General features: G+C 44.9%; 1 protein-coding gene across 3 annotated transcripts in view; it reads right to left on the bottom strand.

Annotated features, from left to right (window-relative positions):
• The window catches only part of LOC119390436 (probable acyl-CoA dehydrogenase 6), a 53,275-nt gene that overhangs the window by 15,566 nt on the left and 19,623 nt on the right, over window positions 1-18,086 (bottom strand). The window contains exons 1-2 of one of the 3 annotated variants that reach the window (XM_037658058.1): window positions 3,064-3,367; window positions 921-1,041 (exon numbers count right to left, since the gene is read on the bottom strand). In XM_037658058.1, coding sequence (XP_037513986.1) covers window positions 921-1,041; window positions 3,064-3,210 — 268 coding nt within the window. In that variant the 5' untranslated portion in view covers window positions 3,211-3,367. Of the gene's footprint in view, window positions 1-920; window positions 1,042-3,063; window positions 3,368-15,000; window positions 15,592-17,301; window positions 17,464-18,086 lie in introns of those variants that run through there. The other 2 variants (XM_037658057.2, XM_049414839.1) reach the window with 2 other exon arrangements.

The raw sequence follows: 18,086 nt of genomic DNA, 5'->3' as shown, positions 1-18,086 counted from the left end.
CAAGTATGACAGTGCTCCTTCCTGCCCATTGTTTTCGTTCCATTTATTGCCATCAGGGACACTATAAAGAAAGACTCTTTTGTAGGGCACATGCACATCTTACTTTTATTCTTTTAAAGTGCAGCAACTTTAAAAGGAAGGGTGATTGGCGTTCTGTTTAAAATTTTGAATGTTTTCACACCGCGCAAATGTTTCACACTTCGCAGACGTGACTGCCACCGAGTCATCTATACATTACACCTGTTTGTTTGTTATGCTCAAAGTTGGTGCCCTTTAAAAGAGGAAGAAGCACTTCATCCTGACATAGCATTTTACAACACACACGATAGTGTCATCTGGATCGTTAGCCCATGTGGCTAGCTTTGAATCCATGAATGTTTTTGAGTGGAGTTTCAGGGCCTAAATTCTCAAATCATTTAGTTTGTAAATACTTTATCCAATTGGATAGTTACATTGCACTGTAAATTGAAGACGAAATCATAGGCAGATGCTTATTTGATTCTGTTTGCCAAGGACTCATGTTTTGGCATATGAGTGTGAGTTATCAGTGGAGAAGTGGTTTACCAATCACTTTACTGTGCCTATAAATGCCTATTTCTCTTATGACAATAGTACCACCAGTTTAAAACTGTTGAAGGCAGCCACACTTTCGAAGTCTTTGAGGCCCATGACAAATTTTGATGATGTGGTGGTGCTGTGTATATTTTCCTTAGGGCAAAAGGTAAATAAAACAAATCAAATCCGCTTTTGGCATGTTAAACCCGAGCAATTTTTATTATAAATCGAATCTGCACCACAAGAATGTGCTTTTGCCAAACAACTGTGCCACTGCAAAAGGAATAACACGTTCCAACATTATTTAGCAGTGCCATGCAAAGACAACACAGGCAAAAGCCAGGGAGCAGTGCATGCGATCTCACCCACTGGGCGTGTGATTCCCAGCACTCCCACTTCGGCCAACTTCTTGAACACCTTGTGGGCATCAAACATGCCCTCTGCCTCCCATTGGTCCACGTATGGGTTGATGTCCTTGTCAATAACCTACGTTGAGGGCATAGATGCCATGAGGCCGTGTGGTCACCATGTCAAAAGCAAGTGGCATCACAGTGCCTCGTAAATGCATGAGAACTACATAGCACAACTGTGGGCAAGTTGATCTTTGAAGCTTTCACAAAATTAATCATTTTTTAAAAGTGAACATGAGTAGCATATTCAATTAATGCTTGCCGGCCTTCAATGAATGTAACTTTTCTCGTTTTTATTATCACGGTGGAAAATGTAACGTGATGATATGAGACTGTGGAGATGCGCCATGATACTTAGCTCTATATTGTGAATAACTGTGATCTTGAGAGAGCCCCTTCCAAACTAAGGCACGTTGAAAAGCCTGTACACATAGAAATTCTGTGCATGTGCAGCTCTACAAGCATCACAGCCAAGTCAAGGTAATCACCCACACATAGAGTATACAAACAGGCTAGCAGCTAATCTCGTTCTGTGCTGTGTAACAGGATGGATAACACTTGCACTCTGTTCAACCGGCTCTGCCCTGGGTAGGGAAGTGTTCAGGATTTCCACTGGTGACATGAATACTGTGCACGCACATATTAAAGTTCCTGCAGAGCAGTTGTGTATTCGCCACATTGCGGGGCACGCACTGGTCTCAACGAATATAGCGCTCAGAAACATCGACAGTTTCCTCAGTTTTTTGTCCATTTCATTTGGTGCACCATCAAAGTAACACAGTCACCGCTATTCCTCGTCGCACCAGTGTTACGACATGCCTCAGAAAACACACTGACATCCTCCGGATGCCCTGCTCAGGAGGTGTGGGATATATTGAGGAATGTCCCATATAATTCCTTAAAACCTCCCAATGAGACAAAAAAAAAAGCAACACACACAGGATATCCCTCGCGTTTCCCATAAGGGATATCATGGGATTGTATTTGGATGTTGCATATTATGCTGTTTTCAGATATGAATGGCACATGCAGCATTTAAAGGGTACATACCCATAAATACAAAGAACTGCATTTTCGAAAGTGGCACATTTCTTCGAACATTTATTATCCTTAATCACCCGTAGTAAAACAGTGCCAGCGAAAACCAACTCGCCCCAAGATACGCCCCCCCCCCCCCCCCCTGACAAATTTAATCACCCTCAATGTACTCTCCCCGAGATGCAATTCACTTGTTTTCTTTTCTTCCCACAACTGCAGGCTTATCGCCTTCAGTGGTCTCTTCTCATTTACCAAATTTTGAAAACAAAGGTGACACTGCTGCAAGGGCACAATACCACACATCCGCCCACACAGCACTTTTGTTTGTGGAAGTTAAAGCACCTTGTATGTGCTTGCATGCGCAGTAGCAGGTGTAATCGCGCGTTGCGTCGCACCATGCCGCCACCGTGTACCTTTGGATCACCGTGCGAGGAGCTCGACTGCACCGCTAAACATATTCTTAACTCTGATATGCTTCGCCAATGAGTGAAACTGCTTTTTTTTTTTTTTTCATCAATGCGCTCCTTGGCCACAAGTGGCCCTTGCGCCATAAAACACCACATATCTCGATCATCCTTGTACCCTTGGGTTTTTGTTTTGCTTTTTTGAAACAAGTTTGTATATTCCTTGATGTTCACAGCAAAAGTACACACAAGAGTTGTAAATAAGATTACTTGCCATAAATCTTCCAACACAACAATTCCTTCTGTCGGCCTTCTCACGCTGGCTGTAAGTACTGCAAATATGTGTGCGTGTGTGTTGCGCGCTGTTGGAAAAATGCTGTCAATGTAGTTCTACTGTAATGTATTAGGTATCTTAACGCGCACTGCAACACACTGGGCCAAGCCGGGCTCAGTCATGCAGGCCCGGAGCCACGGGCCCAGGCCAAATTCTCCTCTAGCCTGCAAACAAATGTCAGCTGTTCCGCTACCCGATACGATGATTCACTTTTAACGCAGACACAATGTCGATACGATATTCCAGTGTCTAGGTTAGCATTCAGCGGGCTCCGCCCGAAAGAAGCAACGGCGACAAGCAAGGAATTTCAAAAATGCCTCACTCTGCGGACGCTTCGTCGAAGCTCATCGTGTTGTTCCGTGAAGAACGTCGCACAGCATCGGACTTCTTGTCCGGTCGTACTACAAGGGGGTAGTACACATCGAGGAAAGCGCATCCTAAAGCGACGCGATAACCTCAAAGCTTGCATTGTGCAGCCGTGTGCCCGGTCTCGGCGAGAGCAACGGACAGGACCGCGCAGAATGCCAAGTCGCGCGTTGTGGGCACGACGATAGCGCAATCATATCAACACGAAGTTGCCGCACCGGCTAATCAAGTTTCAAAATCGCAGTGACTATTCTGTGGTCCAGACCACAGAATAGAGTGCAGCTTTATTCTGTGGTCCACACAATAAACTTGCGCGCTGTGGGCTGTGCGGAAATGTTCTGTAGCCCAAGCAGCCCACCTCTCTTGACGACGGTTTTCTGTCACAAATTGCAAGGGTTCATTCTGTGGTCTGGTCCACAGAACAGGCGCTGTTAATGCCCTCAGAAGGAACTGAGCCCACCCCATGAAGACTTCGATTTGCCAACGCTCGAGCTCCCTTGACGACAGCTTCTCTCGCGAATCTCAATATGTGCTCGCCGTTTTGTGAATCGCTATTGAAGACGCGTATGCGTGAAAGATTCCAATGTTTTGACATATGCCAGTATTGATATCAGCCGCAGATAAACTTGTTATTGTGAACGGAAGCAGCAAAACGAATGCCTATAATGATAACAAATGACAACGGTTCTAAAATTTCGTGAACCTGATCTATCGCGTGCGGAACACTAAAGTCACTTTCACCACAGTACATTTGTGTCATGTGAAAAAGTGCACAAACATTTGCACGGGATACTCGAACTTTGAGCAATCCTTCTGAATGGGCGCGGCCATAAATCACCCGTAAAAGAACGCTAATGCCACCGCGACAAGAAAACAATAATAACAAATGACAGCGTGTATAAAATTTTCTGGCCTTGATCCATCGAGTACGCAACGCTTAAGCCACTTTCGCCGCAGTACACCTGTGTCAAGCAAAAAAAAAAGCGCAGTAAGATTGGCGAGAATTAACCTACTAGTTGTCACGGGACACAGCACACTTTGTCACTTAATTAGATACACTTGCATGCGCCGTATAATTACGAGTACTTGTATGATCGTCAACGTCTGAAAACTTTACAGAAACAGCTAAAATAGCCCCTTGCCAATCTCAGTGCACTTTTTTTGCACGACATTAGTGCACTGCGGTGAAAGTGACTAAAGTGTGTCCTGACGCGAGAGATCAGGGCCAGACTATTTTAGTAGTGTCGCCCTCTGTCGTTATGATTCCCTTCTCGCGGTGGCGTTGACGCTGTTCTTAAGGAGATCTGTGGCTGTGTTCGCACAATCGGGGGGATCGCTCAAAATTTGAGACTCCCGTGCAGATCTTAGTGCACATTTTCTTTTTGCATGACACAGATGTACTGTGGTGAAAGTGACTTAAGTGTTCCGCTTTCGATAGATCAGGTCCAGAAATTTTTAGAACCGCTGTCATTTGTTATTATACGCCTTCTTTTTGCTGCTTCAATTCACGACAAGTTTACCTGCTTTGGCATGTCAGACCAGCAAGCATGCCAAAGGTGGGCTTCGCCTTCGTATTTCGAACCTTTCACGCATAAGCGTCTTCCATCTCGCGTACTATGCCCGGAAATGGCCTCCTTGGTCCGGACTTATTCACAAAGCTGTGAGCGAATATTGCGATTCGCGAGGGAAGCTGTCGTCAAGAGAGGAGGGCGCAGTGCTTATTCTGTGAATTAGACCACAGAATAAACCCTACCAATTTGTGAGAGAAACCCGTCATCAAGAGAGGTGGGCTGTTCGGGCTACAGCGATGTCTGGTGCGCACGGTCCACAGCACAAGCCTAGGGTGGCTCTAACCATAGAGTTTCCTAAAATTAACTAGAGGGGACTCTGGCGCTGCGATCGTTCAGCTTCCATGGGAATGATGGGTAGTACACAAATTTGCCTAGTCTTCGTGCTTGCGGCTTCAAACGTACTTGTGGCTTTGTTTATTGCTATGTTTTGGTTTTCTTTCGGATAAAAGAATGGATCGTTGTGAACTTCGTGACCAGATTTGAATCGCTGAGCCTAAAGAAGTTAAAGTGGCGAAGTGAAACTGCTGACTTTTGCTGAAATTCGTTTTGCGACAAAGCAGATGCAGCCAACGCGGAGCTAAACGGAGCCGAAAGTACGAAGTTTAGACAAATTTGTGTACTACCCATCATTCCCATGCTGGCTGAAGCGTCATGCGTTGCAGCTCCCATAGACACTAGCGCCAGAGTTCCCTCTAGTAAGTATTGTAGGAAACTCTATGGCTCTAACAAGTCTCTTTGGTGTGGTCCACAAAATAAAGCTGCACTTTATTTTGTGGTCTAGTTCACAGAACAAAGCTGCAGTTTACCCTGTGGTCTGGTCCACAGAATAGATTGGGACTCTATTCTGTGGTCTGGTGCGCAGAAACCGTCGTCAAGAGAGGTGGGCTGCTTGGGCTACAGAACATTTCAGCACAGCCCACAGCGCGCAAGTTTATTGTGTGGTCCACAGAATAAAGCTGCACTCTATTCTGTGGTCTGGTCCACAGAATAAAGCTGCACTCTATTCTGTGGTCTGGACCACAGAATAGTCACTGCGTTTCAAAATCGAAACAACACTGTAATCGAAACTAAACTTCAAGGACGGGATTGGTTTGTCTTGGATTTCTTTTCCTGCTAAAAACAAAAGCGTTGCCAGGTCGTAGAATATGAAATGGTTCAAACATGGAGAAATTTCAGTGATTTTAGTCGAAAGCGCAGTCAGAGCTCGAACAAGATCCGACAATATTAGTCTTTTAGCAACTTACGGAAATACACAGTACGGTAACGTTTCTCCTTTCCCGCTCGTTGTTTCCAGTAGCGGTGGCGGTGACTATCGGCTGCTATCGGTGACAATGAGGCGTGACAACCCCACCGAGTCACGCCCTAAACTGCCTAAACACACAGTAATTTTTGAAAAAGCGGTTGTGGTGCTTTCACCAGCAAAAGCACAACGAGTGGGAGAGGAGGAGTGGTACGGGCTTACCGTATTTTGCGTACCGTATTTCCCCCGCGAAGTGTACAGCCAAATGGCGCCAACGCCCACGAAGAATGTGAGTGTTTATGACGGGACGTGGATGACACGCGGCCATTGGCATCCCACATCGGTGTGGACACAGTCATTGAATTTTACACAGCAATGGTGCTTGACAGTGCTGTCCTGTCAAACTACTGTCACGGATGTATGCACAGTAGAAGGCGACGACGGCTACATTGACTGGCACAAGTTAGCCAGACAAACATTGAAGCAAACCTCGGGCCAAACGGAAGTTGAGGCGACCATACCGTACCAGTGACCGTACTGTTCCGACGCTCACTAGAAAAAAAGAAAAAAAAAAAAACCTGCCGCGCCTTCTTCCTGGATTGTGTCGGGACGAGATTTACGGTTTTATACCTCTGAAAAAAGGAGATTGCATCAATCACATGAAAAAAAAAAAAAAAAAAGGATGGCCACAGCTCAACGCACCCTCGTAACTAAAAGCGTAAACGGGCACTAACCTATTGGCGGAAAAGGTGGCCTGATGCATTATCTAATAAAACAATTGACAAGCCCTAAGAGAGAATGCTCATGTGGAAGATGTGCAGAGAGCAGTAATGGCTACATTCTACCACATCACTTCAACCGACAATGATCCACACCATGACCTTTGTCCAGCAGGCCCCAAAGCTGATATAGACACCGGGCTGCAGAAGCTAAACATGAACTTACAGGTACCACCTGCATGGCGCCATGTTGCCGCTGCCCTGTTACCTGTGTACCAGCTGCTTCCAGACCCACAGCTTCTCAAACGGTGCCAGGAAAAAAAAACAAAAAACAGAATGCCATTGAGAGCCTGCACTCTATTATGTCGTCCGTTCTGCCAAAAGAATAACGTGCTTCACTGATAGCCGCAGAAACTGCTGTCAGTGAAGCAGTCTGCAGGTATCTGCTGGAAATCTCCATGCCTACACCTAACTTTGCTCATCTTGATCTTGGTCTCCGACCTGGACACCATGCACTCCGTAGAGCAACTGAAAAAGAAGCCACGCAGAAAAAGGCTGCACAAGCTCATCAGACTAAAGGTCAGATGACCAAGCGACACCGCATTGCAAAGGACACAAAAGGACTACAACCCTGGTGCCTATTAGGCATGTAAATGTGATGCAAATCTTTGAACCTCATTTTCTCACTACTGTTTTTTTTTTGGCATGTTGCTCAGCTCGTGGAGCAGATACCTTGTCAACTACTTTACAGATTCTGATTCTGTTTGTTTTGTAAGGCTCCTTGAACTGTGCTTCAGGAGGCAGCACTCTTTTTTTTTCATTTTACTCTTTTAAGAATTTTTGGTAGGGTTTTCTGTTTGCACTGCAAGTGTGCTCATTGCAGTGTCACTGGAGAAAACGTGAACTACAAATTTTAGTGTTGCAAAAAAATAATTTTGAAAATACTGCCCACTTCGCATACATTTGGCTGTGCGTGCAGTATTTACCAACTTTTCACTTCATTTTGTAAATCCTCCAGCCCCTTCACGAGGTTCAATAAAGAAATAATATGTGTCTAACAGGAAGTTTTTGTGGTGTCACCTTGAAAATTTTATGGTAGCATTGCAGGGCCATTCTTATAATCTCTGTGCAGGTTTTTAAGATCCAACCAGAAACAAAGTTTCCGAAAGCCAAGGCACAGCGTTCCCATAAACCGTTTTTATTGTATGAGTGTAGTGCTAATTGATGCAACATGATTTTCTTGGGAAAATTGGAGAAGTTATCCAACTTCATTGCCTTCCACAATGACATTATGGAAGTTACCCCCCACTGATGAAGTTGCACAGTTGGTGATTAACAGAGTACATTTATCAACAGCCTCTGATCTCACCATACAAAAGTGAACATAGGATTTTGGAGTCACTTGTTGCTACTATTTGGGAAACAGTGTTCCAAGAGGGTAGGCAATGCTGTCAATACTCTATAGACTAGCTAATTATCCACTCCAAACACTGCATATGGTGTGTACATGCAAAAGAGATAGAGCTCCTTTTACACAATGCGAATTGGATGAGGGGGCACACTGTACGGCAACTTCCATTATTAGTATGATTTGCGAAAGGGATTTGACAGGTCTGTAATATGTGAGGCTATCCCCATGAACTGTTGTTTAAAGGCCAACTCCAGCGATTTTCTGAGGTCAATAGACCTCGATAAAATTCGCTGGGTAGGTTCCTTTCCACGTTTTTGTCATTTAAACCAAATTACAGGCTGGAGAGATGCGCAGATTCTTTACAAATTAATTTTATTAATTGCCCCGACTATCCCACCCGGCTTCCCACAATTGTTGGCAACATTGTGTGCACGATGTCACTCAGGGCAAAGTGACGGAACCGAGGTGCAAGCATCTGTGGTGCGATCTTGTACGCGTTACAAAATAAACACGGAGGCGTGGCATGACAACCAGCCGCACGTGACCGCACGCGATTGGTCAATGCAGAGCCGTGACGTCTGTCGCGGTTTAAATGGGCCATTCGCGTGCGGCATGTGCGGTCACGTGCGGCTGGATGTAATGCCACGCCTCCGTGGTTATTTTGTAACGCGTACAAGATCGCACCACTGCTGTCCACAAGGCGACGACCATGTGGGTTTGGCCAGTGCTTCGTTGGTTGGGCATGCAAATTTCAGTTACTTGTGGGTGTGCGTGCGATGGGTTGCAAGTGGTGTTGCGCTGTGGGCTGCACACGATTATCCTTAGCAGTCACGAAACACTTGCAGCTAAAGAGTACCCTTCGGCTCCATAGTGTAATGTTTTAGCTAGTAATGCCAGTTTACAGCACATAAAATACAGTAATACCGTACCGGCTGAAGAGTGCACGTGTACGAACATTACCGTACGGAAACACTTTCTGTCCACCGTGACTGGGCCTATCCGCATACGGTTACTGCTGCGCGTTGTGCAAAAGGTGGCTCATTCGTACTTGGCTGATATTAAATTTCATTGACCCTGCTGACGTGATGTCACACGCCGCTATCCACAAACCTATCGTTCATCCCATAGTAGTATTAAACAGCTTGAGTTAGTCCAACAAACATTGTGAGAGTTAGCATTTTACCTGATCACAGCAGCCACAAACTTGAGCCGCCTGGACAGGTGATGCCATCTAGCGGTGGAATTCGCAACCAGGAGAGCACATAACTAAGCAGGTGTGTTCTACTTTATCGAAGAGGAATGGCGATTCTAGTTGGCCTCCAAATGCATCTGAACCGCAGCTGTCATTGTCCAACAGCTCCGAGGAGCTTGTGCATGTGGCACGGTATGTCGCAGACATGATACGGCTTTGTGGCGTGGTCACCCTTCCGCTGAGCATCTGCTCTTCGCAGCTTTCATACTCTGCGCTGGCGGGACCAGCATGCCTTGCACAATTTCCGGTTTTAAATGCGAAGCATTTCTTAGCGAACCTTTGGCACTTTGAGCGTTTCTATCTACATGTCTATCTATCTATCTAGCCGGCTACGTCTGGGTGCTCTCATGATCGCCTCCTTAACTTGGTGTAGTCCAAAATTGGCATGGGAGGGTAAGAGGATTTGACGAATATGACTGTTGGGTCATGACATGAATAACGTGAAAATCCTGTTGAGCACGTCATCAAACCCTTTCCTCCAGACATGTGTGGCACATACCCGTTTACCACAGGCCACGGCATACGGGTATGCACCACAGGTGTATTGACAGTTTATATCTACCCAGGAATGGCGAAAACAGAGACTGGTAATTTAAATGAGAGAGCGTTTAGGAAAACCAACATCAGAAGCGTTGACCCGACTAGTGGAAAGAATAAAAATTAGGATCCCAGCACAAATCAAACCCAAGCATTCTGTGTGTCAATCACGTATTCTACCACAGAGCCAAGCCAGATCTACAAACTGGTTTGGAAAAACACCCCATGCAGGCGTAATGTCGGTGGAACGTCAACTGTGTTGTGGTGCTGGCTCTCTAATTTGACAAGAAAGCAATCAACACTACATATGTGCTCCTACGCTACAGCCGTCATATCAGATTAACGTCTGCGGTTCCAGTGCTGGCTCCGCTTTTATAGCAGTCTAACAAACATTACATTTGTACTCCTATGATTCAGCAAGCTCTATTGAAGCACTGCTCGACCCAGGAGGAATACATTAACGAAAACTATGTACGATATTCACGATTGCACCATAAAGTACACTTAGTTTCGATAATACTGACATACGTACTCTAACGTGAGGGCTGACGTTGCGTCGCACCATAAGTTACCATATAAAAGCCAGTGTTGTTGACGTGCCTGGTGAGCCCACGATGTGCACACAGCTACTACACTTACAAAAACGCGTCGATCCACCTCGTAACGCTTGGCTCAAAGCCATAAAATACAGCATAGAAGTACTCGCTGACTGCTTCGCATGAAACCAATTCCCACAATGCGTGCGGTCTGCCGAATTTTTTACCAGCTTTTATATCGAGCGAAGAAAGTACTGCTCGGTTGGGTTTCGGTGTTGCGTTTGTTGCTTATATAAAGTTATTGCCCAATTTGACAAGCATTTCTACTATCAAGCCTGTGACAGGAGCGTCGCAGGAACACAGAAGCACCATTACTTTGACAAGGTCGAAAAATCGCCGGAGTTGGCCTTTAAAGTGCACGTGGTGTTATTGCTGTTGAACCTTCGATCAGACAGTCAAGCCGCATCACAACAGCCCAGTGGATGTTACTGCAATGTCCAGAAAGCTATTGAAGTAGTGGGAGCAGTTGTTCAGTGTTCTATAGCGGTGTTGTATTTGGTATAAACTCGAATCTAGAATTGAGAAGATATGTGTGGGCTTGTTATAGCAAATGTTCAAAAGCTCACAACTGTAAATTTGTTCACGGGTTCATTTATGAACGCTATGGAATGCAGGAACAGCAACCATTACTTTTCTTAATGGTGCGTAGAATACAGTGTTCCTCCAACAAAACACTATATCCACAGGAACAGTACATTAGCGGTAATGCATGCACTACCACCACACCTTTGCAGGTTATTTGCTACTACTATTTGCAGCATGACAGCACAAATGCAATACAAGATCACTTTTATTCACTGTCAAAAATAACCAGCTTAAAATTCCGCAATGTAAATTGCAGTGATGTTCTCCCCGTGATCAACAAACAACCTTTCACTCCAACAACAAGTGCAACATTCTGCATCTATATGTTTCACACTTTAATAAAATTTCCCTCATGTAAGCAGTTTGTTGTGGCCTCTTACAGGTTGTACAAGTTGTGTTTAATCTTATACAGCTCCAGTGCACATACCAATGTCAAAGGAATGCACAAACTAAGTTTCAGGAAAAACATCAAGACAGAAAAAAAGAAGAGGAGGAATGTGAGAATGATCAAAGTGCAGCTTCAATTCTCATAGGCAGCATTGTGATTGACAGTCTGTGTTCCTTTCAGCACAGTTTCACATAACAAGCAACCTATTCTTTAGACTTGATTTACCTCTGCACTAGGAAGCAAATTTCCAACTGTGTGACAACCTCAACGCAGAGGAGTGCTTATGGAAGGCTGCATTAACACTAAAATGAAAGCTTGTAAGGCTGCATTCTCATAAGCACTGTAAATCGTCAAAAAGACATCTAAGTGGTTAGTAGCCAATTTAGTGCTCACGGCAATCTTGACGAAGCCAAGTAAGACAGCTTTGTCAATACACTCGAACATGGATATATTTATTTTTTATTTATGTTAGGGACTTTTAGCTTGCATGTATACTTCTTTACGTTACCGTGTTACCGGATACCGGATGGACTCTGCACATGCGCGAACCTTTACGGAATGTAAACTACTCGTCGGATAGGCTTTACGTTTACGGCCGTTTCTCGCAAATCCACCTTCATTCGTGGCTACTCGCGATATCCACTTTGCGGAGACTCCAGCCGCCGAGTCAAAATAAGCCGAAGTGCAAGCGCCACTCGAAGTGCGATCACCTTGTTTCAGCTGGATTACCGAGGCTAGAGCGACCTAGAATACCGAAGCCTTAAACGTGAGAGGCCTAAGGCCTCCGACAGGCTGGATAGGTGGTGCCATCTAGTGGGGCCAGGGTGAACCAGGCAAGTACAAAATTGTTATTGCAGAAACATTGGGCATTCTACTTCCAATGTAAATGCCTTGCAGCAGCATAATTACGAATGAGTTGCCTTTTTAATCATTTTTTCCCCCCAAAACACTAGGCGAAAACAGACGTGTCTATGACTATGGTCGCACGAAGCGTCACAAGATGTCGACACCATCATCCGGTAACCCGGTATCGCTACACCCCTTTGCATATACCGGGATACTGCAAATGCTAAAAACCTCTTTTACGATTTTGCCGCAGCAGTGATTGAATCTTATCTAAAATAAAGTTTACGTGCAGACATTATCATCATCATTGGTTTTACGCAAATGTAAAGGATTACGTACGTACGTAAAGGTTTACGTTTGGGCGGCTAAAAAACTTTACTAAAACTCGAGTTCCGGTAAAACGGTAAACGTAATACGGTAACACGGTAACATAAAATAAGTATACATTCAAGCTAAAACTCCCCATTAGCTTCAAAATTTTGTGTCAGTACCGCTTAAGAACATTCAGCCATCATAAGGCCGAAAAAATCGTGAAGTGTAGCGTAGGACATCTGGATTCATTCAACTCATGCAGGCAAATAAATGATGTCACACAAAATAATCTCTCGCGTCACTTAATTAAAGAAAGAAAGTACTCCCTTGTGAGCTTTGGGAAGCTTATCGTTGTCCTTCAACAAAGTAAATAGGTTTTCCTAAACTGATAACGTTGGGTAAAACCATTCACGTTATTCAAAGCTATTCACTCTTCTTTTTTTTGCACTGCAAAACAAAACTGAAAGGCAAAAAGAGAGTGTGAGAAAAAGCAACTCTACACCTAAAGACAACATTCCTGGATGTTTTGTCATCACGGCACACCAACACACAGGTAATCACCGATAAAAGCGGTAATTATTTTAATTTCGGTGTCCATCATTGAAATTGCAGTGAGCATTAAATTGGCTCCTTACAACTTGTTTTCAGTGTCAAAAACAAACACTGATTCTTGAATGTTACTGCCACTAATCCTGAACAAGGAGAACTTGCTTGTTGAGGCCTTGAAATAAAGCATGTCTTGTCAAAGAGTGTAGGAACCCCAGGTGTGCATGAGATGAGCCAAGTCAAGTTTAACATGAACCTCAGTCACTCAATAACACCAAGCCTAATGACCGACATAACTTCCTCGTGTAACAACTAACCGTCATGCACAATCAATAGTTTTAGGGCATGCCAACAATGCTTCACAGCTTTACAATTGTTAATCTTTACCACCTGGCCTCTTTCGCAGTGTGGTCATACCCGAACAGCACCGCAGTTGAGCCAGTGCACACCAAAACCTTGTGAACCATTACCAGTTTCAAGCACTCTGGTCACCCGAGCAGCAAGTGGACATTAAAGAGGCCCTGAAACATCTTCCCAAGTAATCATAGAATGTCCCCTATTGGACTAAATTACCTCTTAAATCACTTGCTGCAAGCGACATCTTTAATCCTGCAATATAAGAGAGGTTAATGGTATTTATTGCACCTTTGAACATGTTTCTCCCTTCTTTCACCTTAGCTAGAAGACACACACAGGCAAGAGGAGGGGGAGTTATTGATGGGAACGTGGCAAGGCCCTGTCCAAAGATTGACACTGCTACATGCCATGGCACTGGCCATTTTCTCTTATATTCTTTTGTTGAACCTTATGTCTACTGCCTCCGTTTCTGGCTACTAAGGTTGCCTCATGTTGTCATGTGCTTGGATGTACACCCAATAGAAAAACTTTGCAGGACGCGGAATGCTTGAGGAAGTTGTGTTCTCACTTTATCTGGGAACATAACCTCCAAATAGTAAATGTTCCAGGCTGCAGTTGGCGTTGCAACCTACATTGTCACCAGCTAGATTAGAATCGTTACGCACTAATAGGGCAGAAATTCTCATTTGTTGTGGGGCCAATGTCCTGTGAACTTTTGCTGTTGGGTGTACATCATCCGCAGAGACCAATCGGAGAATGTGGGTGTCAGCCAGCAAGAGGGTGGCAAAAGGACTCTTCGTAGCACATGGCAGCACCCACTTCACAGTCAAGTATACTTCTCATTTCTTTAACTAAAAATAGGCAAATTACTATTGCCGAGAATGTTCTTGATATGAAGTCAACAAGTCCTTGTTGAGTCTGCTTGCTGCATAGCTGATGACTCAGCAAAGAGGAAACCGAGTGAGCCATGGCTGTTTCTGACATGACAGTGTCGATTCGGTGCCTCATGGATTGCATTAATTTTCAGCTTGCATATGCAAAGGAGCCTTGTCTACATACAGGTAAGCAACATTTCCTTGATATGTTCAAAAAGTGTTTCAGGGCCCCTTTACTGGCAACTTGTGTACTACATGGCCAAGCAATAACAGCCACCCATTTTCCCATTCCCAGTACTATGTACAAGCATTTATTGCAGCACTGGCTTGGCAACTGCCATTATGCACAATCAGGAGTGCGCAGACTGTTGCCCCATGCAGAGCAGCAATTAAAATATAGAGCAGTCTCTCACATGCATTTCATACTTATGCATTGTTCTGCCTTGTGCACTTGTAATGACATGCTGTGTGGCTCGCTAACCTGTGACAAAAAACAGCTTCCCTGAGCACCTTTGAATCAAATAGAACTGCACCATCACTTCATGTAAATGTGACTCGGTTTTTAAGGCTATAACACGGGACGATTCAACATCACTTAGAAATGTAGCACTAAGAAATTCTTGACAACATTTTTTGTACAAAACGGCTATCCTGCAGCTTGTTCTAAGCTTGCCAACAGCTTCACTGTTGAGTGCAGGTCAGTGCAGTGGACCGAACATTGTACATTTTTAGGCATGTTAGCGAGAGAAGGAGGCCGTCTGTATGCAGTGATGTTTGGTGTTCACCACATTCACATAAAGGGTTGCTGCGAACCACAGGTGGGTGCGAGATGCGAGTGCCCAGGATAGAGAGCAGCAGGGACTATTGGTACACCGCACGTTTCTACACTCTGCTTCATACTTGATGGGCAAGTTGGCAACTGGAAAAGAGCGTGATTGGACCTGGACCGCGTTGCATCCCCTGGATATCGAAACCAACCAGTGTACGCCTTGCACTGCTTTCACAGGTCACTACCGCTCTAGTCCCCATCGTAGCTTGGCGACGATGGACAGCATCACTTCATCGGCCCCGCCAGCGATGGAGAGGAGTCGGGCATCACGAAAGGCTCTGGCGATTGGCATCTCCTCGGTGTAGCCCATGCCGCCCCAGTACTGCAGGCAGCTGTCGGCCACCTCACGTGACAGCCGGCCTGCCTTGAGCTTTGCCATGGATGCCAGCTCGGTGACGTTTTCACCGGACATCAGCATTGCTGCACAACGTTGTACGAGCAGCTGGACTTAACGAAGGTGCAAGGAAATGTCACTGGGACAAACAGCATTGTGCCAAAAGTAGGGCAAGCAAGTCCTGTTACAGCCTTGTTGCTGTAACTTCCTTTACAAGTAGGGGTGTGCGAATATTCGAAATTTCGAATATTTTTCGAATAGTGTTTGCTATTCGATTCGATTCGCACTAGAATTTTACTATTCGAACTTCCCAAAAACAAATACAGTCAACGTTCGATTGAAAGTGACCCCTTCAGATTTTCAATATACTTCACCTCATTACACTCTCGTATTGCGGCAAATCTGCCTTTCAAGTTCCGTTACGGTCGAACTCTGCCAAGACGCAGTCAACGTCCGATTAGAAGTGGTCCCTAGATTTTCAATATGCTTCACCTAATCACACCCCGGTATTGCGGCAAAGCTGCCTTTCAAGCTCTGTTACGGTCCAACTTTGCCAAGAGACAGTCAACGTCCATTTGGAAGTGGTCCCTAGATTTTCAATATGCTTCACCTCATCACACCCCAGTATTGCGGCAAAGATGCCTTTCAAGCTCTGATACGGTCGCAAATGTATTAACTCAAGAAAACGCTGGTTGCAACATGGAGACGAAAGATGTGGCAGAGGTGGGGGCTCAATTAATGCTGTTTTAGACCTGAAATTTGGGCAGGAAAACCAAAAAATCTGACACCGAAGCTTTTAGCATCCAAAATTTCAGATGTTCTTATATATCGACATCTACGAGGCAGATTTGGAACTCCGGACTTGAAGGGAGCACACCCTTGTCTGCCACATCAGTTGGCCTTCCACAGAAGTTGAAAGAGGAGGAGAGGCTGAGGAAATGGCATCTTTGCCTATCACGTGTAAAGTGTTGTCGTCAACACTTTGGTTGCACCAAATCATGTACATAAATAGAATTCGGCCTCTACATTGCCTCATTCTTGATAAGACAACTATGAAACACCACCCCGCCAGTGCTTCATCAAACTAGCGAAAAGAAACACTTTCATGTTGCTATCTCATAAGAATATGCTTAGGAGTACTCTCTAACTTTTTTTTTCTGCAATTTCGCTTCGAAGTATTTGAAAAATATTCTAGAAATATTCGAGAAATATTCGAAAAATATTCGATTCGATTCGCACTGACACTTCAATATTCGAATTCGCTTCGCACCCATAATTTTGCTATTCGCACAGCTCTGTTTACAAGCTTTTAACGATGTAGGCTTTTGGAAGCATGTAAAAAGAGTAAGCTACAACACGAAATAATGACAGTGCTTCCTTGATAAAGCACGTCTTTGATTATGCCAGCTAGTCATGTCACTATCATGTATCCAGTATATTAAGGAAAGCAACCGTACCACCTGACAAACAATAGGCTTGCGATCTCGTAGCAGCACAAAGATCCCAGAAACTTCAGGCACCTAAACACTGTACAGCGTTCTGGTGAGGCACACACCACTGTAAAGCCATGGACAAAGATGATGCATGTGAAAAATCCATTGCAAGAGTTAACAATAGAGAAAGTGATACAGTTTATGTGATACTGCAACAAAAAAAGTGTGTAGATGAACAAAGAAACCTCGTACAATCATGCAACAGCACAGCCACAACAGCCAATGACGTCTGTGTGGAAACTTGTAGTGAGGACAAGGTCAAGAGCAGTGCTGAGGCCAAGATAGGAAAGCTGTTGCACGCACCTGCTGCTCTGTATCCAAGCGATCGCAGCGCCTCGACCTCAGTCTGGAGTTCGGCCAGTCGATACTGGATCACCTGGTTCTTGATCAGGGGCTGGCCATACACCTTGCGCTGCCGACAGTACTCCAGGGTGTCGTTGATCATGCGTTCCATGAAGGGCACACCTGCAAACAAGGCCAACTGCATGGTTCAATAACATCAATGAGATGCAAGTTCATAGGCTCACGATGTGCGCTGATTGGAAGTGCATGCAGTAGAATCACTCAATTTCTTTACGAAGCATTATGAGGTAGGAAAAGGTGCAGTGAGAAACTAGCCCCAGCATCTCAACCACAACTGAAGCGAACTGGTCCCAGAAAAACACAAATGTTGTGGCAGAACCAAACCCCTATGACAGCATCAGTTTGTTCATATTGTCACGCCCGCTTCTTGTTTTACTTTGATTTATTCGGATTTGACCCGCAAAGACGGTTAGCCATGCTCGACGCTGACCGCGCCGCAGTGTTCGAGAAGCTTCGCGATTGTAGTAGATAATTTTGTTAACATTGCGCGCAGGACGTGAATAGTCAAGATTATTCCAGAGCTTGCGCGACCACCAGTGATAAGGCTGGAAAGTTCGATGTGTGACGTATAAAAGACGGCGCGTCCCAGCCATGATCAGTTTTATCGACGGCCAACGCTCCGTTCGTCGCTATCAGTGTACAGTGTCTATTGCCGTAGTTTGACTTTCCTTTTTGCCGGCCACAAGTTCGGCCAAATAAAGAGTTTCATCTTGGACACGCCGACT

This window comes from Rhipicephalus sanguineus, chromosome 4 (genome assembly GCF_013339695.2).
Source record: "Rhipicephalus sanguineus isolate Rsan-2018 chromosome 4, BIME_Rsan_1.4, whole genome shotgun sequence".
NCBI classification, from domain to species: Eukaryota; Metazoa; Arthropoda; class Arachnida; order Ixodida; family Ixodidae; genus Rhipicephalus; species Rhipicephalus sanguineus.
The sequence above is the reverse complement of the archived record's forward strand: the minus strand, read 5'-3'. Positions and strand labels throughout refer to the sequence as shown.